Raw genomic sequence first — 23,994 nt, 5'->3', positions numbered from 1 at the left:
GGCATTATATGAGAAAGTAAGGATAATTTAGGTTGTCTGCTTTCTTAACGTTCAAGCACTTCACTGTTACTGAGTCTGTGGATGTTAAGAATAGCAAAACATCTTACAATTGGCATGTTTTCAGGAAAATATTTTTCTTATTACATAAGTAAATCATCGTTATTTTCTTACCTGTTAAATGACAGTAAATATTTTCTGAAGCATAGTAATTAGTGTACAATACAGTTCTGGAATATACTCATTGAAAAAGTACAGTATTGATAAGTCTTTGAAGACTACTTTAAATTTTATCTCCACGGTTTATGCATGTTTTCATTGAACTTGCCCTAAGAAAATAATTAAATTGCATGCTATATTTAGAAATAATTCTATTCAAAAGGCTCAAATATAGTCATCTAAAGCTAAAGTGGCAAGCAATTTAAAATATTTTTAAACATTTACATTTCACTTTTTACATGTTAATTCTTTTAGACATGGACTTTTCTTTTTTCTACCAGTCATCATGATGATCATCTTAAAGCATGTTTGAAAACTTAGAATTGAATTAATATGAAACTAGTATCCCTTAAAATTATTATTATTTTAGAGCATGATTTTCTTTATGAAGTCATATGATCTTTTATGATTTGAAGGAATTAAAATTTTTTGGACTTATTCTTTATTTGTTTACTGAAATAAATTATTCTCTCTTTATTATTATATATAACCTGTACCTGATTAAACTAATTTATGTAGTAGTGCCATTTGCCATTGTAATTATTTTAGTTAGAACTCTTTTGTGAACATCCTGTTTTTAGTGTCACATCTAAAAAGCAAGTTGAACATTTTGAAGTTTAAACTAAAAAGTAAAATTTTGTTTCTTTAATACAGCAGAATACAGTACAATCCATAGTCCATCAACACCTATTAAAGATTCGGATTCAGATAGATTGCGTCGTAGTTCAGATGGAAAATCACGTGGACGTGGCAGAAGAAACAATAATCCTTCACCACCACCAGATTCTGACCTAGAGGTATACTGTATTAGATGTTTTTGACCTGTTATAGACTCTCTTTTTTATCTTTATTTTGCAGAGTTTGCAGAGAGAAATACTATTTACAAATGAAAAATAAAGTGGCATTGGAGCCCTTATTTTCTTTCCTTTTTTTTTTTTTTGGAAGACTTTTGGAGTTCTTATTCTAAAGAAATTTCTTCATGAAGAGCATCTACGTTCTCTGAAAAATATTGGGCTTTTCTTTTTCCTATTGATAAAAAAAAAAAAAAGCTTCCCCCATGTCAGTGTTTCTCTTTGGACAGGAGACACTTCTAGCACAATAGCGGTTTTTATTCTTTCATGCTAAGTTCACATTCCCTTCAGTGGCCATGCTTTATGTTGAGAACACATCTCCAATGACACACCACAGCTATGAGTGTCCACACTGCATTACTTATCCTTTCCAAAAGCTTAGCCCATTTGTCATCATGGGAAATACAATCTCACCAAGAGTTTAAATACTTGTATTTGAACACTTTATTCTTCATTAAAACATCATTTTGTGTGTGGTCAGAGGACAAATTTAAAGCACATATTTTCCACTGGCTGTAAGCAAAATAAATATTTACTGATGCCATAAATTCTTACGCATGCAACATCTGAATTCACAATTTTTATTCTTCAGGTGCATAAATTCCATTAAAAATGAAAGTAGATTAAGGGGATGTAACTGCTTAGCAACAATTTACTGGTTTATTTTCATGTTAGACATCATTTTCAAGAGTAGTTATATGAACTTTGCTTTGTAAGACTTACAGAAATACAGAATTCAAATGCAAAAGATTTAATTTTCAGAGGCTTCTCTTCACTTATTTTGGTTTCTATCTCACATCTGGCTTTAAAACAATATATTGTACAATCTCATTTTCTGTGTGTATTTGACAATGACTATAATTTTATTCTAATGGAATAATTTGATATAATAGCAATTGTAGTAAAAAGCTAACAGATTGTATTACCCTTTTCTGGAAAAAAAGATGTTAGTTCTGAAAATAAATGGCAAGGAAACTATGGTTTTAATATATAACCATTTCAATACAATTTTCTCATTTGTGCGCTTACTGATTCAAATTTTAACTTTCCATTTCAAGTATCAGCTTCACAGAGGAACACGTTGATTTGATTCTCTTTTTACAGAGAGTATTCATTTGGGATTTGGATGAGACAATCATCATTTTCCATTCCTTGCTTACAGGGTCCTATGCTAACAGATATGGAAGGGTAAGTGTCAAGAAACTAATGGAAATTTTCAGTAATATTTACTGTTTTATGGGTGGTACGCAGAAAAGACAAGAACATTAGTTTACTTTTCAGGGACAAACCACTGGTGGTGTTTGAAGATGTAAAAATTCAAGGAGTAAAGCTGTTTCATGTGCCCATTCTTTGCATTTACTCAGGTCTATCTTCATTAAATAATTAAACAGCATTGGGAGTAACACTTTGACCACGTTAGGTTTTGTTTGTAGGTATGGAGTGTGAGAAACCTGTTGATATCTTCCAAATCTGCAAAGAGTTAACTCCCCTGAGATAGTGAAGAACTTCCACAAGTGAGCACAAAAATAACGTTTTAGTCCTGAAAAATCAGTACTGGACTGTACTCTGTACTGAGAAGGCAAGAGGAAGAATACTTCTGGATACAGATGGATTAGTCTAAAATATTTTAACTCAGCTTTTTTTTTTTTTAATTTTAATCTATGTATTGACTGATGTTTTTGAAAGTCTGCTTATGAGTCAAATCTTTCTATTATGCACAGTCTATAAATCGTAACTGAACTTATGAATATGCCTGCAGACTGTGGGTTTCCTAGGTAATTCTCAGAAGAGAAACATGGCCTTAGGTGAATAAGAACAATTTATGATTGGAATGCCCTAGTGAGATCAGACTTTGTTTTTCCAGGATTGTATTGAAAGCTAATGTCTCAGCTTGTGCTAAAATCTGTTTTATGCCCTTTCATGCTCACCTCAAGTGAGATATAACAAGAATGTGGTGGGTTTTTTTGTTTTTGTTTGTTTGTTTGTTTGTTTTTGTTAATCTTCAAAAATTATCATATGAAGAATAACTGGGTAGTTCTGTCTGGCTTTGTGTAATCACATTGTCTTCTTGTAAAACTTGTATTTGTCGTAAAAGGTTTTATTCTATAGATAGCTGAGTGAAGGGCAAAGCTACTTCTGATTCAGTCCAGTCTCTGTCTGGTTTGGGTTCTTAATTCCTTCTAATAGCTTTTTGCATTATGAAAATCTAAAGCAGTATTTCTTTGTAACCCTTCTTGCTTTTTCAGGTGGTGTGGTGTATTTTCAGAAGTGTTTTCTGTAATAGCAGCCTGCCTGCTTGAGGAAAATAATTAGTTTTTTTTTTTTCATTATGTGCATTAAAAGCAGTCTTGGTTTCTTAGGTTTTATTAGTTTATATTTACATAGTTAAAAAGACACTAGAACTTTAGATCTTTTGAAAATTATTCTGTCAATACATATAAACAGAAGTATTATAGACTAATAAACATTTACAAAAAGTTGTTTTCCATTTCTCAGTCTTTCTATGAGTATATGTCAAACTCCTTCGAAAACCAGCTTTTGTATGGCACTGCAAAATCACCAAATCTGTGACAGTTCAAAAAGAGAACAAATCCCAGTGTTCTCAAAATAAATAAATAAATAAATGCTGAAAAAGGCTAATTACTCATTGGCTGAGAAGTACTTGTGTGAGCATATTTTTCCCATTTGGTTCATTAATTGGGTCCTGAATATAAACACCTTTTTTGCTGGATGCTTGAGGCTGAGGAAAGTGTCTGGTATTCAGCTGCAAAGACACATAGATATGCATGCTGCAAGAGAGGGGTGCCTTCTGATGGCAGTACTGTTGCTGTTGACACTGTTTTCTTGAGATGTAGCCTTTACGTGGCCACCTCTTGTTGCATGGCACATGGCAGAATAATAGTTACACATCGCTGAAAGACAACTGTCTTTTTGCTGTACTTGTTGCTATACTACAGCACATATATACACATAACAAGGAACTACAGGATATCATCTCTGCTAACAACAGGAATAAAGTTTGATGTTAAGAAGGATTATGGCGTTAGTGTTTATGCTAAGAATTAATGCATTATGCACTGTAGATAAATATAACTTTTTGGTGAAGGGCAGCAATGTGCATGTCCTTGGCTTCTAGAGATAGTTGTGCAAGCATGCCATTGTTGCTTTATTTTCTTAAAGTTTCATTCATATCGTGGCTTCTCTTGGCTTACTGACTGTCATATAAGAGTTCAAGTTTATTTGCAGCACTGTGAGGTGGACATTTTTAGACTGTTTCCTATTGATTTCTGTCCTTTAAAATCAGAACTCTAGGGAAAAAAATAATGTTTTCACCTGCTTTTTTAGCAATTTAACCTCGCCCCTTATGTGTTTCTACACTGTGGTGAGGGCTAGAAATGCTCTTTTAAAAATTAAATCTAAGCTGCTCACATAATCATTAAAATACAAAAGCTAAAACTTCAAACAAACAAAAATATCCTAATTAAATAGGGGATTTGGCAGCTTGGCACTCAGCTCTTCTCATAATGCCTGAGTGAGTTTCATGGTGAATGACTATGAATGATGAGCAGCCCTGTTGCTGAAGGGATAGGTTTTCTTTTCCTTATTCTCTTCCTCATTCCTCATAACATCTTGGTTATGCCACCCTTTTCTCTGTATTCTTCCTTTTTGATTCCTATTTATCACCTGCTCTCCTGCTGCTGCTATTGTGCTCTGCTTTCTCCCTGCCTTTGTCCTTCAGCATTGGAACAAAATAGTATGGTTCTTTTTTGGCGTTGCGCAGCAGTATAAACTGCTACGTTTTTATTTAAAGTTGTTTAGAATTTTGTGGATTTCACAGATATGTATGAAGCTAGCAGAGGAAGATGATTTGGAGGTCCAGAAGAGAAGAAAAAAAATCAGTTTGCTTTTGGCTATTTCTGTATGTATAGAGAGATCTGTTGATCGAATGTCACGTTATCGTTACTTTACTTGACATTAGGGCTTTTAACACCTACAAACTTAGTTTTGAGCCAGATGTCAACTTAAGAAGTTTTGGAATTTGGGAAAAAGTTGGAACCCTTCTTTAGCATCTAGAAGCAGGTGGAAATACTGCTATGCATTGGCACTAGAATGCTGTGGTCTTCACATTTCCGTTCTCTGTGAAAGCACATATATTCAGATGCTTTAAAGGAATTCTTCTTTAATTTTTAAGCTATTTTAATGTGGTTTATTATATTTTAGAGATTGAGAAACACAAAGCCTGGTTTCACTTAACCCTTCATTTGTGACCTGTAGGCTTAAGTGGAAAATAAGCCTTGTACCCAAAGTGAACTTTCCTGTTTTTCAGCTTCTTGTTTCTCCTCAAAACAAAGAAATCAAGTGGGTAGAATTTAGAAATGACATACAGACAATGTTTTGGCTCCAATACCAGTATTCAAAACAAGAGGCCTGCTTAAGCAGTTTGACATTGGTATTTCTTTTCTTTGGCTAAACTGTACCTCCCCCAGAGATTTGTACCTGATTTTGACCATACCTGAAAAGACACTCAGATTGAACCTGCAAATCCCGATAAACAAGAACAGATTGATGGCTTTCCTCCTCATTGTGTGACACCTCACAATAATTAGTTAGCAATTAGTGGCTTAAAATTGCAAAAGAAGGCTTGGTATGGGATTTTTTTTAAAAAAAAAAAAAAAACTTTATTCTAGCCTTGTCTTTATTAGTTTTCAGCCATCACTGTAATGACTGGCAGCAGAGTATAATCTACTGCAGTGCCATAAACCAAGGCTCTTGTGCTTTTTACAAGAGCAGTTGCAAGACTGTAACTACACAGATAACTAAAACACTAACACAGATAAAGCTTTTGCATCTGTTAAATGTGTGGGTATCCAGAGCTGCAGCTTAACTCAGTTTTTATGCTAATTGGAACTTTCTATAGAACAAGATAGAGTTTAATCAAAGAATTAGGACTTCTTTGAAGAGAAACCTGTTTTGTTTCTTCTCTTCATTTTTATGGTATTTAATCTGACATTTTCAGTAGGTGCCAATGATTTTCTTATTTGTTTTTCTTCTAATTAAATTAGCCTAGTAAATGACATTCTTTTAATATTACTTTAGAGAAATCCACATTCTTTTTTGTCAACCATTTAAAAATACCTTTGAGTGACATGGTCTACAGAAATTTTTACAAAAAAAAAAATCTTTTTCAGACTCAAATATGTGATAAAAAGCTTAACAGAAATTTTTACTGTAAGTCAGGCATAAGTTGAAATTAGCGTATATATTCACAGCTACTCGTTTAAAATTAACTGTATGGATTCATAGACAATGTCCTGCTGTGTCTGCTGATTTATCCTGCTTTTCAAAATGATGTTCCTATTTACAAATGTAAGCTAAAAATGGGTTTCATTGTACAATGTTGTGTTATCACTTGATGATCAAGATGTAGATCAAGATCGTCATTTGCATGTTAGACACTTAGTCCTGGATCTAACTCCTGTTAACTAGAGCAGAGCATTCTGTGGTGTGAATTCCATTAGTGCTTAGGGAAAATAGAAATCCTTGTTTGGTTTAAAAAAAAATGCCTAAAGAGCTATGAAGAATGGCAGAGTTGTAGCCAGGTTCAAAGATAGGCAGGAATGTGACAGGGAAGTAACCTCAGGCCTGTCCAGGGAGAAAACATCACCTGGTTTCCACCTCACATGCCTACAAAAGTAACATAAAGGAAGACAAACAGGGGGATATGAAAATAGAGGGGCAGAATAATTTTGCTCATATTTTAAAGTTTTTCCATTTGAATTAGGAAGCAAAATGATCTTTTTTTTTTTTTTGGGGGGGGGGAGAACTTAAATAGAAGGCTTATTTTTAGGAGCTGTGTCATTATAGTGAACAAAAGGGCATGATGCATTTTTTCTGTCCCATTTATGAGGGCTATTTTTTTGATACTAGAAAACTTACTTGCTTTTAGTGTGTGTGAGTTCAAATATTGTTGTTTTGTCTGTTCCATATAGGTTTGTTGCTAAATGCTTCTTTCCAAAATTCTTTTCTCTGGTTAGTTTTACTTGGATTTTGGCATTTCTAGAAGGTAAACAGGCTGCCAGATCACCATTCTTTTCCAGCTGTTTGCTACTGACACATTTTACCTTTTGACCAGCAGTTATAGAAAAATGTTTGAAAGTTCAGAGATCATGTTGAAACACCTATTAATTTGATTGAGAGGTGGAAAAGGAAAGTATGGACCACATCTTTTGGTTTTAACTCTGAGTTGTCATCAGTTTTAGAATATTAACTTATTTTAAGTAAAGTATGGGTTGTCACTTCTGCAGTTGTATTTAAAATATAACTCCTAACAAACTAATATTGGTAATAGAGGGTGTCATGAGATAATACAGCATGTTCTTTCAAACTCATGCTTTTGTGTGGTTGGATATACTTGGCATTATAAATGAGAAACTGTATATCAAATGTATATATTAGGTTTTCTTTTCAATTTTTTTTTTCAGATTGAAAATACATAAAACACATACAAAAAATATCAAAACAAGACAAACATCTGCAATGCATTTGGTAACCACAATGCTGAACATGCTTTTTGAGTTTATTAGCTCAGTAAGGAATAAGTTGTTATGGTAATTTTTGTAGAGAAGTTAAAGTGTGTTATGTATTAATAACAAACAATAGATTTGTTCACTCTGCATGGGTGGGCCCAACTGAAAGCATAATTGAAGTATGGTTTTGTGTAGAATCAAGGAGCGGTTTTAAATATAATTGCTATTTGCAAATAAAATATTAATGGTGATTTTCTTTAAAGTCCCTAGGTGTTCACAGGGCCAAATCACTTGTGGCCAGTGAGAGTTTATTTTCAGTAATGATAGCATTATCATGCACGCAGTTATCATAAAACTTGTAAACAGCTGAAAAATATGGATACGTTTTGGGTGAAATGAATTTGCTTCTGGTAGAATCCCTCCCTTTCTGTAGAGAGGGCAGTGATCCTTTACATGGACTCACAAGAGTGACCGCACAAGGTTGTGTCAATACAAGTGTGACCACAGAGGTCCCTCTGTAGAATCATGGTACCAGTTGAGTTGGTCATATTTTTTAGGTTTATCTTAGCATGATTACAAGCCTAAAGAGTAGCTGAAATGGTAATGAACATGTGGATGTTACTTTTCATACATCAGATAATTTCTCTTGAAAAACAGTTCCTGTCATTTGTATTCTAGTATGTATGTTTACATACAGTATTGATGGTAATCTCTCTTAATTTCTTAAGGATCCACCAACCTCAGTGTCTCTTGGACTCCGAATGGAAGAGATGATTTTCAATTTGGCAGACACTCATCTATTCTTTAATGATTTAGAAGTAAGTGTTCGTTATTTCAAAATAGAGTTTAATTAACATTTGTTTCTTTTTATGTATTATTAGATGGTTTGACAATTATTTCTGGTTTCACAGTTTTAATATGAAAATATTTATAAAATATCTGTATAATTTAGTCATTTAAATATACAGTAACGTCTACGCTAAATGTGTTGGCATTCAAAGGTTACAATAGTTGAAGCGGTAGTGTTTTTTTTCCTCACGGGTCTTTGTGTTTATGACCACAGTAGACAAGTTTTAGAAGTGGATACACCAAAAGCTTCTATAAATACTGGAATGCAATAGTCTGCACAGACCATTAAATATTAAACTTTGGCTTCTATAAACAGTCAATGTCTGGGTACAGATTTCTCCCTTACATCCCACTGTGGGGAAGTATTACCTTAAACCCAAGGGAAATCATTAATGTCGTATATACTGTCCGTCGCCGTGGCCTATTACTCTGGGTCTTCTGCCTTCCCCAGTGGCAGGTACAATTTGTTATGTAGTCAGGTTTCTCTGCCGCTCATGCCTCTCGCTTGCAGCATGCTGTGAGGAGTCGGTGTCGGCATGCCAAGGGCTTTTTCAGCCTACATAGACTATGGTTTGGCGGTTCTTGTGAGATTGTTCTAAAACTATCCGAACTGCTGAAAGAGACTGTCACCATAATGCCTGGCTGTTTCATCTTAAAAGGGAAAAAGCAATTTCTGATCATATTTTAATAACAAGAAAACATGAAAACAGTCAGATTTCTTTCCCATCATAATGAAGACAGCTGTTTATTTAAAATCCAGCTGTTAAGCAAGCTTGTGGTGGGGCTGCCAACACACATTAATCATCAAGTTGTTGTTTTGCTAGATTTTAGAATAGTGTGTTATTCCAGACAGGCAAAAGAATCTAAAAGATTCAAATGCAACTTTTGCTGATCAAAGTTAATTGGCAGCAATTGGCCTTTAAATATTTCCTGATGTTTCCCTTTTCAAAATCAAGCAAAATACACCTTATTTAATAGATGAGCCAAAATCATTTGAAAAATGCCAGTGTGTGATAGACCTCAAATGTGGTTTGTCCAACATCTGTCCTATATTTTGATTTCTTTTCATCTAAAAAGAAACCACTCACAGATGATTTGGCATCTTTCACTGTAATGAAATTATTTAAATGTGCTTTATTTTTTATTCCATTCCTTAGCGGAGTATTTTTTTATATATATACTTACAGTAAAATAGATGATTTCTTTAAATTTTATAGTAGTATTTTTTTATTTTTCATTAAGGTAGGTATATGTAACAATGATACTTTTTGGATATAAGAAATGCCATTAGTGAGTTGTATGTATAGGACTGTTTTTTCAGATCTGTTGAAGAATATAACAATGCTAGTTATTTTCCAAATCTGTTTCTGATTTCTGGTTATATTTCATTGTATCCAGCACAGAAGGAGAAAGTACTAATATACCTTACCAGCATATTTAATAAAGTTCAATGTATTTTCATTTGATGTGCATGACCAGATGCATAGTAGACTGATAGCTACTTCTTGACACATGAATGTTAATGTCAGTGACTTTAATGGAAGTTAATCAACCACAGCTTGGGGATGGTAGATTATTGATATGTTACGGTCTTAGCAGTAAGTAAGTGAGTAACCTTAGCAGGTTATTCACAGCAGAACTTTGAAGTATGGAAAAAACTACCGATGCAAGTAGTTCATAGAAGCAAGAAGCTCAGAGGATAAACTTGGTTCTTTGCATTTGCCCCATAGCAAGCCACTTTATCTCATGTCTCCCAACACAAGTGTAACTGTCCATATCTATATGGTAGTCTATCTTCATACATGAGAGAGCAGTTGTGCTTATAATGGGTGGTACATCAAGGCAAAGTGCTGGAGACTGCCCTGGGTGTGCTGCAGAGAGGCCCCAGAAAAGGATCCTTCCTGTGCTGGTCTGCAGGGCATTGTAGCAACAGGCTTCCCCTGCTCCTCCTACTCGTACAGCCTTTACCACAGGAGTGTTCAGATCTGAACTGGGATTTCCACACAATACAACTAGACAACAGATCATGAGCACTGAGTAGGGGAAAGCTGAGAAAGGAAATGCTGGTGTTTCTTCCTGGTTTGCCACACAACTCCAGCAATGTTTCAGTGCTCCTAAGACACAGTGAACATAGTTCCTGTCCTTATTTCTAAGGAGCTCTAAACTGAAAGATTGTGTCCCCGTCCAAGGGAGGAGCGGGCATGTTCTGTGAGCAGAGTGGCTCTGTGATTGTGGATCACCATAGCTCTTCAGAGAAGTATGCAGGGAGGCGAAAGAAGAGAGCCTGCATTTCATGTAAGGACTAGACCTGGCCAAAAATTGAGGCTTTCAGTTCAGCAGAACTTTTTTTTTTTTTTTTTTTTTTTTTTTTTTTTTTAATATGCCACAGACACGTTGTTTTTGAAAGTACATGGCCTCCTGGACCTGCAGTTTGTCATTCTTTTGGGCATCACAATTATTAGCAGGGCCTGCCTGGCTCCCAAGGTCTGTGGCTTCAGAGCAGGTTCCGCCCATCCATCCCAGAAACTCAAAGTTCTGGTTTGGTGGTTTGGAAGTTCAGGCTGCCCAGCATCTTGACAGGCTTCCACCAAAACTGTGGGTAATTTGGCTTGGCTATGCCTCAGGCTCAAAACATCTGCTCTTGCTGACGAAGTACTGAGTCTGGAAGATCTCCTGGTGACCCTGGTCAGGCCTAAGGAGTGTCGTGTCCATGACAGTCTGGATCAGGCTGTTATGGATCGAGAGGTTAGTAGGCAACTGTTCCAGTGAGCTGCAGAGCTTGGACATTCTTGCCCAGAAATAGTATGAAGACAGGCAAATATGGATCTGGAACATCTGACCTGCATGTAGAGACACGTCTTTGGGTTTAGGCATAATCCAAAGCGGGAACCTGAAAGCTGATGCTCTCCTCACCCAGGCTCAGAGGGAACCCTTCCTGACATATAGAGAGGCTGGGTTTACAGGCAGGCAATCATCTATCATAACTTTGGCCTATGACGCACATTTTTCCAGATACCACAAGTTAATGTTTTTTAATCTTCTTTTTATCCAATGCTTTCCAGAAAGCTCTAATCAGAACAGCTCTCTTGTCATCCAAGTTAGAGGGAAAGTATTTTGTCTTCTTATAAACTGCTGAAGGCTTGATTTACATTTTGAATACAAAGGACAAAGTTACAGTTGTGATCTCTAAAGGATCACTTGATTTGTGTATTATCTAATTGGGTTTTCAAATCTCAACCTAGAGACATACTTATTTTTTTAGGTTAAACTCTAAACTTCAGCAGTCATTTTTTTAGTTTGTATAAAGTGAACAAATGCCAACTCGTACAGTAGCATTTAGAACTTCAGTTTACCCATCCTAACTTAATACAAGATACAGACAAGTAAATGAATCAGCTAATTTCCTATATGTTGTTCTTTATGTAATAACAGCAATAATAATTATGATGTTACTGGTATTTTTAAAACTCATTGAAAAAGTTCAGTCTGATTTCACTGTCTAGCTCTAAGTCAGTATTCTGCTTGTGTGAGTTGCACTTGGATTTACCATTAGTTATCGAACCCTGATTGTGTAGTTGTTCATAGATTGAAAAAAAAAGAGATGACCTATTTGCTTCACTTTGCACAAATTTATTTGTAGTAATTGATTCCAAATTGATATAATATCAGACAATTTGAAATCTTGAAGGAGCAATTATAAATTCTTACACAGAGTGTTAAAGATATATGACAAGTATTTTAACATACTGAAAAGAAAATATTGTTTACTAGCGTACAATATGATTTAAGTGTCATCATAAGCAATGATTTATTAAGTTAATAGTAATTTCACAATGGAATTATAGCACTACACTAGGCCAAGCATTAGAAAATAAGTGCTGTATTTCCAAAAATTAGATTCTGAAGTGTGCTTTTGGGCTGCAAGATAAGAAGTTTAGGTTTTCTGTATTGAAAATCATTATTTAAATGTCATATTCTGTTCTGTAGTAGAATTTTAATTGTGCACAGGAGTGAATAAATACATTGATGTAGAGCTCTCGAGAGAACCAGAATTATCTCATCAGGGAAGAATGTCTGAGTTTTACATGCTGATTATGTTGTGATAGGGATAATAGGGTATAATATTTTAATGGCATGTATGGAGCAATTACACATATTAGGTATTTTAGAATGTGTGCTCAAGTGTTTTAGGGAAATTAGCAGGCCGATGATAGGACTTAAATGTGACATCTACCTATTGCATCTTTAAAGATTGTATATATTTATGTATGTATACTGATCCTCTTAAAAGATTAGCTTTTTCATTTCTTTGGCATACCAGGTGCCCATTATAACTAGGTATGCTGAAGGAAGAATTGCTGCTTGTGACTGATTATGAACACCTTATTTTAAAAAGTGAGTTCAGTGCTTTGCAAACTTCATTCCAAGATGATACCATCTTACTAGATCTGTACCTTTAGAGACTTATAATTTTATTTACTGCGGCTGGAAATGCCAATGTATTCATTCTCCAGGCACACAAAGCCTTTTTTTTTTTAACCTTACCTAACACTTCTTATGAATGAGATATATTTTTTAAGGGTTTAATTTTATTAAAGTAATTAAACTCCAATTAGTCTATAGGTTTTTGTCAGGCTTATTTGTTTTTCTCTTTTAGGATTTTTATTTCTGTTTTTTTCATTTCAGGTTTTGTGGAAGGGCTCAAAGTAAGATTTTATGTATTACAAAACGATTAAAAAATTAATTTCACCACCTCTAAGAAATGAAACCATTCCTAAGGGCACAGTAATGATGATTGGCACTCGTTTTCTTCCATCAGTGAAGGATACGTAATGCATGCTCATGGCTTCACAATTCACTTTTATTTGTGAAGGCTCTATATGCAAAATGATTATATGTGTATGGGAGTCATTTGTGATGAATGGCGGTATGGTATGAGATTCAAGCTACTTGAGGTATTTCTCTTAATGGCAAAAGAAAAGAACGCTAGCAGGCAATACTGTAATACAATGATTTTGGTTCTTCAGGAAAATAAAAGAAAAATAATTGATGTTAAAGTTCTAACAGTTGGGATTACTGCTGTTGGCTTTTTTCTTTTCTTTCTTTGCACATTTGCCACTTTAACAATAAAAAGAAAGAAGGAATAAGGACCAAGGGGCAGGCGTTACAACAGGGATCTATATTAATTTCTTTTAAAGTTCTTACTTAAAATCCATCTGGATGCTCTTTGTTGTCTTCCTGATGGATGTTTAGATCATAGTCCTGTATGTGTGAAGAAAAGAGCTGCATAAACTTCTTTATGGTTAAGTTTTTCACTACTTCAGATTACTGAACCTTTAAGACATTGCAGGAGCATATTACTGTGTGGTGACTCCTCCAGAAAGTTGCCTACCTTAGTTTTACATGCAGTTCCCATGATGTGCATCCCTCTGCTGCATGTGGAGCCAAGGCAGGCTGGATCCTCAGATGGGGCAGGCAGGGGCCAAAGTGCTGGCTTCCCACTCCCGGCTGCTTTGCTCCTCTGTGCTGCCCACCAGCCTCTCCTCCGCTGCAGCCTCTCCTCCTCAGAGAGCAACCCCCTCCCCCCCGAAGAGGTTCTCCTGTCTCTTCAGTCCCTGGGAGGCTTAATAAAGTTGGATTCATATGGGAACATTTTAAAAATCCTACACTTTATATGCATGATAATGTACCCTTATCTCGTGAAGCACTGAGATGCTGACTTACATCGATGCTACTTTTCACAGTTTGAAGCAAAGAATAAACATTGTTTGCATCCTTGCACTCTCACAGTCAGTGTTTGGTCTTAAATCTCCTCTCTCCACTCATGTGGCAATAAATCCTTCCAGAACTCCTGCATCTCTCTAACTGCTAGCTCGAATTTACTCAGATCTAGAAATTGATAGGGAGAAAATAATCGTCAGGTATTTTTTATGAAAACTGCACTTTGTGGGTTGTTTCCTGCATAATTTACTATGTGGTTGTGTCTGCTGTCTTCGTTTGTAGCTCCCCATCACTGGGCTATCATTAATATCAGCACTACCACTCCCTCTTATTCCTTTACAAGCTGAAGGCAGCTAAGAGGTCAGTTTTTTACTGCTTGAAAGAAAAAAAAAAAAAAACCAAAGGGATGTCTGACACCCAGCAATACTCTGAGCCCTTCTGTTCACTTAGGAAGTGTAAAGGACCTCTAAGGCCCACATTGCAGTAGCTGGACTCAAAAGCAGAGTCCTGGGGCACTGAAGCAGGAGGTGATACCGTTTGTGGTGACACTGGGCACTGAAGGATTGCCCCAAGGAGAGATGCTCTAGGGAGATGTGTAGACAGAGCTCAGGCCTAAGAAAGAGAGCAGCTAAAACTGAGCACGGCAACCATGAAGTCTGATCCCAGAGCAAAACTTCTACAAAATTAGTCCCTCTTTGTCCTTTGCCTTCAATTCTTACAGGTGAAACTAGGCTGACTCCCTGCTGTTGAAAGCATATGCACCGTATAAATCACTTCTAGGCATCAAGGAGACCTTTTTTCATGACAGGGACATATATTCTTCTTTTCTTCAGTCTGAGAATTTTCTCCTTTGTAGGTCTCTCAGTAACACCACAGGAGACTAAGTGACTTTCCTCCCAGGTCCTTCAGTGACCATGCACACAGATATGTCCCCCGTGTACCATGCAGTGCCCTGCAGGAATGCCTTTGAAGCAATAATGCCATATGTTCTGGTTCTTTAATCTGAAGGAGAAAGGGAAACTACTTCCTCTCAGACCTGATACTTTAATATACCACAGACTCAGGCTGGTAACTTAGCACAGTAGCACTCTGAAGCATGATTTGGGATTGTAGGCATTATGATAATACACATTATTGAATAATAACATTCAGCAGACTTATTGTGTGCAGGTTACTGCACATCTCAAAGAACCATGACCACTGTAGGGTAAAGCCCTGTTTTTTTTCTTAAGGCATTTTAGCACATCTGGTCCTAGAATCGAGTAATCTAACAATTGAACTGCTTGGATGCAAGCCAGCCCTTAAGTGCAGACTTTGAGCAAGCTCCAGAGCAAGCTGGGAAATCAGGTTGCCAGCTATTAGCAGTTTGGAAGTCCGTCATTTTTTCTCTCACACCTTGTGGCAATGTCATAGAGCCAGCTTCAGGCAGGTGTGTCAGGTTTGGTGATGCCTAGATTTAAGCATAACTAAGTTGGGTGGAGGTGCACAGTCAGTAATGGCAATTGGCAGAGCTGCACAGATGTAGCCAGGCAGGCTGAGGAAGTGGAGGAGTGTGAAAACATGATCACCAGAGGGAAAAGCTTTCTCAGCTTCTTTGCATAGAAAAAAAAACAAATCAAGACTGTTTTGTGTCTGAGACTATGCTCCAGACTCTGCACATTTACAGGGTAAGCCTCTGCTGACATTATTTACTAAGCAGTTGTCTGGTGCACGTATTTTGCACACATATGTGAGTGGAATGTAGCAATATGAGGTCCCTTTTTGTGGTCACCACTACTTTGTAATGCCTGATCAGTGTTTCCTTCTTCATGCCTTAATCCCCTTATCTGTAGATAAGGATGATCATGTGGAGGATGGTGTCTACAGATAAAAGGATGATAATTCCATCAGAAAGTACTCAAGAGGGAAAGGAGACAGGAAAAGGGGGCATCAGACTGGTGGATGTAGTGGTGGTTAGTGGTTGTTACTGTATACAGTTGTAGGCTCTCTAACAATGCTTCAACTTGGTCTCTTTAATGTCTTACTCCTCAGGAACACCCTAGCAAAAATCCTCTCTCTGCTGACACAGTTGGAAAATGCATGTATTCAAACAACTTAAAACAAAACAAAAAAGACAAAAAGCATTGCAAATAGGCATCCAAGACAACTTTCCAGTTTTCCATTATATTTGTTTATCTGTTTTCTATTGTTTTTTTAATTATTTTTGGTGATTTTTGGTTAGTTGTAGTTGTTCACGTCTGAGTTATTTAAACTTTTCAAGTAAAGTATGCATTTCTAAAAACAACAGGGAAAAACAAAAACAAAAAAACATTCAGAGCAGAAGGCCATCTGTCATCACTAATCGCTGCAGCGTTTTAGGTGTCTGTGTTTGTGAGCCGGTAACCAGTATGAAGTCCACGCAGTCTACTGTCTGCTAGTGCAGCTTCTGCTTGGCATGCCTGTATGTAAGGTACCTGGAAGTCACTGTAATAACAGCATCAAAACAGCATATAGGCAGCATCTGTTACTGGAATCACAGACCTACCCCAGGTTTGACAGCTTTCATTGCAAGAGAAACATTAGAAAAGTTTCCCTTTTCTATACACAAATTAAAATTTGTATATATGAATGATGCCAGACAATGCTTTAAAAATTCTCCTGTAATGAATAATGAAACAAAGTAATTGTTCTAAAAAAAAACTTGTTTAAGGCTTAGTGGAAATTTCCATGCTTTTGTTGTCAATCCTTTAGCAGATTTCAAAACACTGACTTGCTAAATTGTTGATCTATATAAACTTCTGCCCATAATGAATTCTTATACTTGAGGGGTTGCAGCATCCCATATAACATGCCACAGAGCTCTTCGGCTAGTGCAGATCATGGCATAAGTACAAATGTGATAGGAACAAATGCTGCTTGATGGTTCAGCACGTTAGTTCCAAAACCAGGTAATAATCCTTCAGGGATTCATCTAGAAGGCCTCTTAGTGCCAGAATTGGCATTTCAGATTTGAATAGGCTCTTTTTATTGTTTAACTCATCCCAGAAGTCTGAAGTAATAGAACGGTGATGCCAAATGAGTGAGTAAATAGTTGTTACTAATGATGAAAGCAGTTAATATTGATATTAATTAATTTGCTTTTCATTTATTGTTGCATAGAGAGGCTTCTCTTTGGCTTTTAATATTTCAGGGACCTAATTCGAACAAAATGTTTTCTACATTTCCCCAAATATTGTGAGTATCATTGGAACAAAAGCCTGTCTGCTGCTATAGATGTCAATGCACTAGTTATGACTAATTCTATATAACGCATTCATAAGTTTCTGAAGTAATCCATTATTGATTTATAATCTAAAAATCTAAAAATGTTTCACAAGTTCAAGTAACATTCATGACCAATAAATCTTGTGTTCGGGTTTCTGTTTTAGCTGACAGATTTGTAAAATCTCATACAGCCAGTCTTCTCCCTCGTGAAGCTGCAAATACTGAAGAGTGCAAGTTATTCCAGCTAATATCAACATTAATTTACACTCAGATGTCTTTGCCAGCCCCCCCCCCCCCGCTTCTGTTCATGTAACACAGTTAATTTGGGCTTATTCCACCACTTGCAAACAAACCTTCCCCCCCGACCCCCCAATAATTGGACTTTTCTGATGCAAGAAGATAAATTGAAGAAAGAACATAATAGCTCTTTTCAAAAAAATCTCTGCTTATTTGAGACCATTTGCAAGAGCAAACCTCAAGTTTGCATTATTCAGGTTGGTGCTTTAAGTTTCTTAGTCTCTGACAATTTCGTACCTTTTATTTTAGGAAAGCTATCCTTACATACCATTTTGCAGGCTAAGAGCATATTAGCCAATCCTCATATAAGTACAAATACTTGAAACCACAAAATAAGCATCTCAGCAGTGTGCATGGTAGGTAGTTTCAATCAACCACAGTGTAGTTCTAGCATGAATTTGCAATATAACCAGTGCAGTTTTCTAGTATCTCAAGAGCTATCATGCAGTTTGTGTTGGTGTGGCAGTTTTCTGACTGCTAGGACTGTAGTTTAAATCGTAAGAAAATATGCACACACTTGTATTTTAAGTAGATTTGTTTATGCTTTTTCGGGGGGGGGGGGTAGGGGGAGGAGGGTCATATTAAAATATTGCTACAGGAATAAAAATTAAGAAATGTCTTTCATTCATTTTCTTTAAAAAGAAGTTAATGTTTAAAAGTTAAAAACGCGAAAGGAGTGCTTGAAGTTGGTTCCCAAAATGTTTGAATTTCATGGTCTCGGGAGATTTCTACTGTTTCAGTGTGGTTACAATAAGGCCTCTATCTGAATTTCATCCAGTTCAATGGTCTAATGAAACTTTAAAGAAAGGGGGGAGGGGGCTATTCCCGTTACTCATTGCAGTATCACTTTTATTTTTCTGTGTTTTAAAGAAAAATTTGACTGTTGTTAATTGCATTTCAAAAGTTTGTCTTTGAATGTGATCAGGAAGCTGGGTGATTCTAACTACTGAACTAATGCAATCTTAATGTGTGTTGTTAAAGTGTGAGTATTTAAAGAGGATTTTTAAAATGTAAGTGGGAAGCTTATAAAGGAAACAATGAGTTATTGAAGTAACAAAGTATTTGCTTTATTTTTTCCAAGATCCTTGTTCAGTCAGACTAGGGCAGTCCAGGCAGAGACACTGCGCCCTTTCTGAAAGTTACCTGAAGTCCTATGCAGCTATGAGATTATAGTTCCTAAATGTTCAGTGACAGCAGAATACAGACTGATGACGTGAATACTAAGCTCAGCTGATATATTATTGCCAAAAGAAAGATCAGATGTATCTAAGCAAATGATCCTTTCTGAACCGTAGAAAATCATTGCAATCAGTTGAAGGATCTCCTCTTTTTCTTCTACATATTTTATATATCCACATTGTGAATGTGAAGTATGGATACACAAGGGAATAACTTGCTTCCTAACACTGATAAGAATGGAAGAGAGCCAATTGTAACAGCAATTATAACTCAAGAGATTTTCTAAGATTTTTTTTTTCTGACTGAAAAGTTTAACAATACCAGTCAAATATTCTGATACTCACTTATTTGGGGAAAAAAAAAAAAAAAAAAAAAAAGTGTATATATTTCTTAGAAGTATGTATGTAAATACAAAACTCCCATTATGGACTTCTTCAAATGAATAAAGCATAAATTAAGCCCTAATTAGCTACAAATGAGGGTTGACAAACAGAACAAAAAAGGCAATGAAAACATACACCGACTTTTTTGCTCCATCACTTTAATAAATTCAGACATAAATTTGAATAGAAACAACCTCTGACTCCCAAAGTATCAAGAGGAATAACAAAAGTAATGTCTCTTTCCTGAGTCCAATCTAGACTACTTTGGTATAGATTTGCTTTTAACAAAGCAAATATAATGCCTAACAGAGAAATCACACACAAACGCACACACAAAGTCATTTTATTTTAATTGTTCCATTATATTGTAAATAAATGCATCTATTCTCTTACCACATGAAGGTAGGAAAATAGAAAAAATAGAAAAAGGTTTGTATGAACATAAATCTTTAGATTATCATCAGAAATGCACCCAAGCGTCTATGCTAATGTATTATTTCAGGTACTGGGAAAGAATCTATAATTTTAAATACAACTTTGTAAATTAAGAGAAAAGTCCTGGATACTGCTTGGTTGATTCCACATTAGTCTTTTTTTTTTTTTTTGTCTTTTTTTAATTAAAAAAGAAGTACCATGAAAGCGTTATTTTAAAAACTTGCCAACAGCAAAAATGCCTGGCCTAAACCATTAAATCAGTAGTGTGCTAATATAGTTTTTATATATAAACTTCATATAGTCATGTGAAGGGTTAAGCTATGTGATTTCAGGATAAAAGGTTTCCTGAGTTGACTATTATTCCTATGGTCTGCCAACAACTTTGCAATAAATGGAATGATTTTTATGGGAATGTGGTTATTCACAGCAAGACTACAGTTGGTGTCAGTATGAAAAATTCTTCTTTAGTAGATTCTCTCAGCAGGGATAACAGATCTGAAAGAAAGGCAAAAAGTAGTTACAGAGAACTCTGGCTGGTGCTGGTGACAAATTATGTTTATAAAATGATGGGGTAACCCATTAAAAAAGAAGAAATCAGAACAGTAAATTAGAGTTTTCCTCCTCTAAGTACTTCTGTTCCAAAGCAAGTTACTTGTGATAGTATGTGTGTATTGTTTAATAGCTCCTATTTCTTTTGTCCATAAAGCAAGTGAGACTTCTAGCTTTTCAGTTGCAGGGGTATAAAATAATTCTTCCAAAATCAGTAAAATTACTGCAAATTTATACCACTGTCTTTGAGATAACATACAATATTTGTATGTATGATTTAAAATAATTAGGAGAAATGAGATATTTTCCTGTGAATAGATGTTTAATATTATTTTATAATTCTTAGTTATAATATTTATAAATATATTATTATTATTATTTCTCAGTATCACTTTAACTTGTTTTTTGAAATAATATTTTTAGGAGGAAAGTGTAATGGATGATGCATTAATGTATTAATGAACTTAGTTGGCATTAACAGTTAATTCATTTAGGTACTGTTTTTGATAAGCTTTCAGAATGCTCCAAAGATTAAACCATTGATTTGGTCTGCAGCACCTCTATTAGAGCTGGTATTATCATTCATTCAAGATGAGTTGTAAAGTTGTATAGAACTAATGATTCTCTCAAAACCATGTAGCAATTCTATGAGTTTTAATCGTTCAATCATTCATAAAGAAAGCTGTTGAAAGATAGCAGGGGATGTTACTATTTTGGTTAGGATGTTTTTTTTTCAGCAACGGGTAGCAGCTGCTTAAGGGGTAAACACGACTTGGAGTGCTTCCTGCTCTTTGTTTCTCTTATGCACAATTACCCCTGTTCTATTTAAAACATTTCATTTGCAAACTAGTCTCTGAACATTACAAGAACTCAGTGTAGCATTATGGTATGAATTTTCTTTGTTGTGCTGAGATCACCAATGATGTACCAGCAAAGAAAAACAACCTAGCTGTGTTGATGTCAGAAAAGAATATATATTTATTCAGTACAGAGGAACAGTGCTGTTGATGACTCGACATTATCTCCTCTTGAGGTAGACAGGAGACTGACCCAAAAGTAAATATTGACAAAGATGATGCCAAAGTAAATGTATTTCTTAAGGACATTATATGTTCTCATATTCTCTCACACTAGAAAAAATAGCATGTGCATTCTTGCATGATGTGAATGTCTTCCTTAAAAATATTTAGATACCAGTCTATAAAAGAAATATATTTTGTATGAAAGTAGATTTCATAGAGCCTGAGATGCAGCTAAAAACAGAATCAGCTCTTTATGATTATTGAATGTAATCATTCATGTTGATCATGTGAATATTGATTGCTAAGAATACAAAAGTTGAGAATATAATAGTCCAGCATGTAAGAAAGTGATGGGTTTTGCTGAATGAGCTTCATTTAGCGATGAAGAAAAGGACAGAAGTTCATATTCAGGCTACTAGGTCTGGTTCTACAGCTATGAGGCATCTGTCTGATTTTGGCAAAGTTAGCCTGATTTAGCTGGTGTTGGAAGATGGACCTAGCAAGTGTTGGTGGACATTGGGCCTTTTACTTCTTAAGTGGTTACTTGGATGATGAATAAGAAACAGCTTTAGTCAGGTATTACAAAAACAGGTAGGAAGGTATGTAGGGCATGGTTAAACTAGATTTCTGGGCCATCAAACTCAGAAATAGACAAATACAGGACAGGTTGATGAAAAAGCTTTTTTTGCCAGTGAAATGTAATGGAAGATTGCAGAGAGGGGATAACTTCAGATAGAACTGGCTGAATTATCTCCTTCCAATCCCCGAATACTGTAAGGACGGCAGCTGAACTTCTCTGGTCATCCAGAGTAGTCTGAGTCACTCAGGACCTCCAAAGGAACATCTGTTCAGAAAGGGGCTGAAACTTGGGCTGAAATAAGAGTGCACCTCCTCCTGATGTCTGTACTGTCTGTAATGGGAGCTTCCAACTTCCTGACCAGGCTGTGGCTAGGTATGTTTCATGTGAATCCCATGATTTAACTTTTGATGGTTTGCATTCAGTAATAGAGAATTCTAAGAAAACAGAATGTGATTATTTCAAAAACTTCAGTAAAGGTGTTTTTGTTTGTTTTACAGCACTATGTTTATTTTTAGATGTAAACCTAATTTTTAAGGTACTTTAAATCCTACAATGGTTAGGAGATTTCACTTTCTAATGAACCAATGATTGTGAACTCTATTCCAGCAGGCACTGCAGTGGAGTTATCTTAGCAAAATGCCCATCTATTTGCATTTGTTTTTTCACAGTAGCAATCCAAGAACAGCTCAGTTTCACTGCAGGAAGGAAGGAAAGAAAAGAAAGGAAATACAAATCAGGGTAAGGAGTTTTCCCTGATAAGTATATGAAGGAGTGACTGGAAACAGTTTGTCATCTACGTGATATTACAACCATGGGTGACTTGCAGAAAGCTCATGAAGTTCCTCTTCATGAATGCGGAACTAAATTAGACTGTATATGTAGCTGTAGGTAAATGAACAGAAAAACAAAACAAAGTATTTATTTGTAGGCAGAACTGTGGCTTTGCTGGTATGTGCAAAACCCAGCTAAAAGTTTTGACCCATCTGAAATGTATGATGCCTGGCTGTTGTGGAATGTGTTGCTGTGATTCATGAGTATGAGTTACAAAGAATAACAAATACCTCCATAGTTCACTTGGGAAAACCATACCTATAGGCTTATGCAATTATTAATCACATAAATTATTTCATGTGACCAGTGATGAGTACCTTCAAACTAGGTGCCACTGAAGATAAGCCTTGTATGATTTCCTTTCTCAAGAAAATCAGATGGAGTGGTCTTTACATGCATACAACTCAGCTGAATTAGCAAGCCTACCAAGCTCATAACATCACTTTATCACTTAATTTACATTCCTATTCCTTCCCCCTTTTTATAAATGTAAGGCTGTAAGGTGACACTAAAGATCCTGCCCTGCCAACTAACATTTCCAGAGCTTTGGCAAAACAGATAGTCATCCTCTGCTCCAGATGGACAAGGCAGTGTTGCCTCAGCTGACTCCCTGCTTCTGCCACAGATCATCTGCCCAACAACATCTGGGGAGGGAGAAGAAAGGAAGGGAGAAAAATGCAAAGTTTTGTGCAAAGCTCTTTAGGCTGCCTGTAGAGCAAAACTTTTAGCTGCCTGTACTGAAAAAAAAAAATATTGGAGAGAATTTTAATCCTAGTCTTTGTCCCGCTAGCTTTTTTAAATGAATTGGTCACACAGAAATGAGAGAGGTCGCATCTTCTTGTGAAAAGTTTCCACGTAAACTGCAAGAGCACTCTCATTTCCTGAGATACGAGACATTGTTTTAAGGCTTCTGTGGACAGTTCAGTCATTTCATAAGTTTAATTTTGAAATTGTTTGAAATTTAAATGTTTTTGAAAAACCTTAGTATATAGTTTCAATAAAATGTATGTATTCCTAAAGTATACTTTCAAGTTAACACATTTGGGAATAATTCAGGACATGCTGACCAGGTTCATGACTTTTGTTAGTTCTTTAAACACATTTTTATTTTATTTTCACTAGCTTTCATTAGTCATAGGTGGTTTTAGTCATAAGTTTTGTTTTGTTTTGTTTTCAAAAGTATATATCTGTAGATAACATGAATCATGTCGTAAAGAAGGTATTTACAATGTGAAGTGCTGAACTTTTAAAGTGGATTTGACATTTTGAACTTAGCACTGCCCTTTCCAGGAGTTACACAGGCTCTTTAAA

The 23,994-nt window shown here is 35.7% G+C and overlaps 1 protein-coding gene across 18 annotated transcripts in view; it reads left to right on the top strand.

The window, feature by feature from the left end:
• The window catches only part of EYA1 (EYA transcriptional coactivator and phosphatase 1), a 179,584-nt gene that overhangs the window by 131,590 nt on the left and 24,000 nt on the right, over positions 1-23,994 (top strand). For all 18 annotated transcript variants that reach the window (XM_080579846.1, XM_080579855.1, XM_080579854.1 and 15 more), the window contains 3 exons: positions 871-1,013; positions 2,172-2,255; positions 8,323-8,412. In XM_080579846.1, coding sequence (XP_080435972.1) covers positions 871-1,013; positions 2,172-2,255; positions 8,323-8,412 — 317 coding nt within the window. The remainder of the gene's footprint in view (positions 1-870; positions 1,014-2,171; positions 2,256-8,322; positions 8,413-23,994) is intronic.

Source organism: Anser brachyrhynchus (genome assembly GCF_964034855.1).
Source record: "Anser brachyrhynchus genome assembly, chromosome: 2".
In the NCBI taxonomy this organism is placed as follows: Eukaryota; Metazoa; Chordata; class Aves; order Anseriformes; family Anatidae; genus Anser; species Anser brachyrhynchus.
This window is presented reverse-complemented; position numbering and strand designations above follow the sequence as displayed.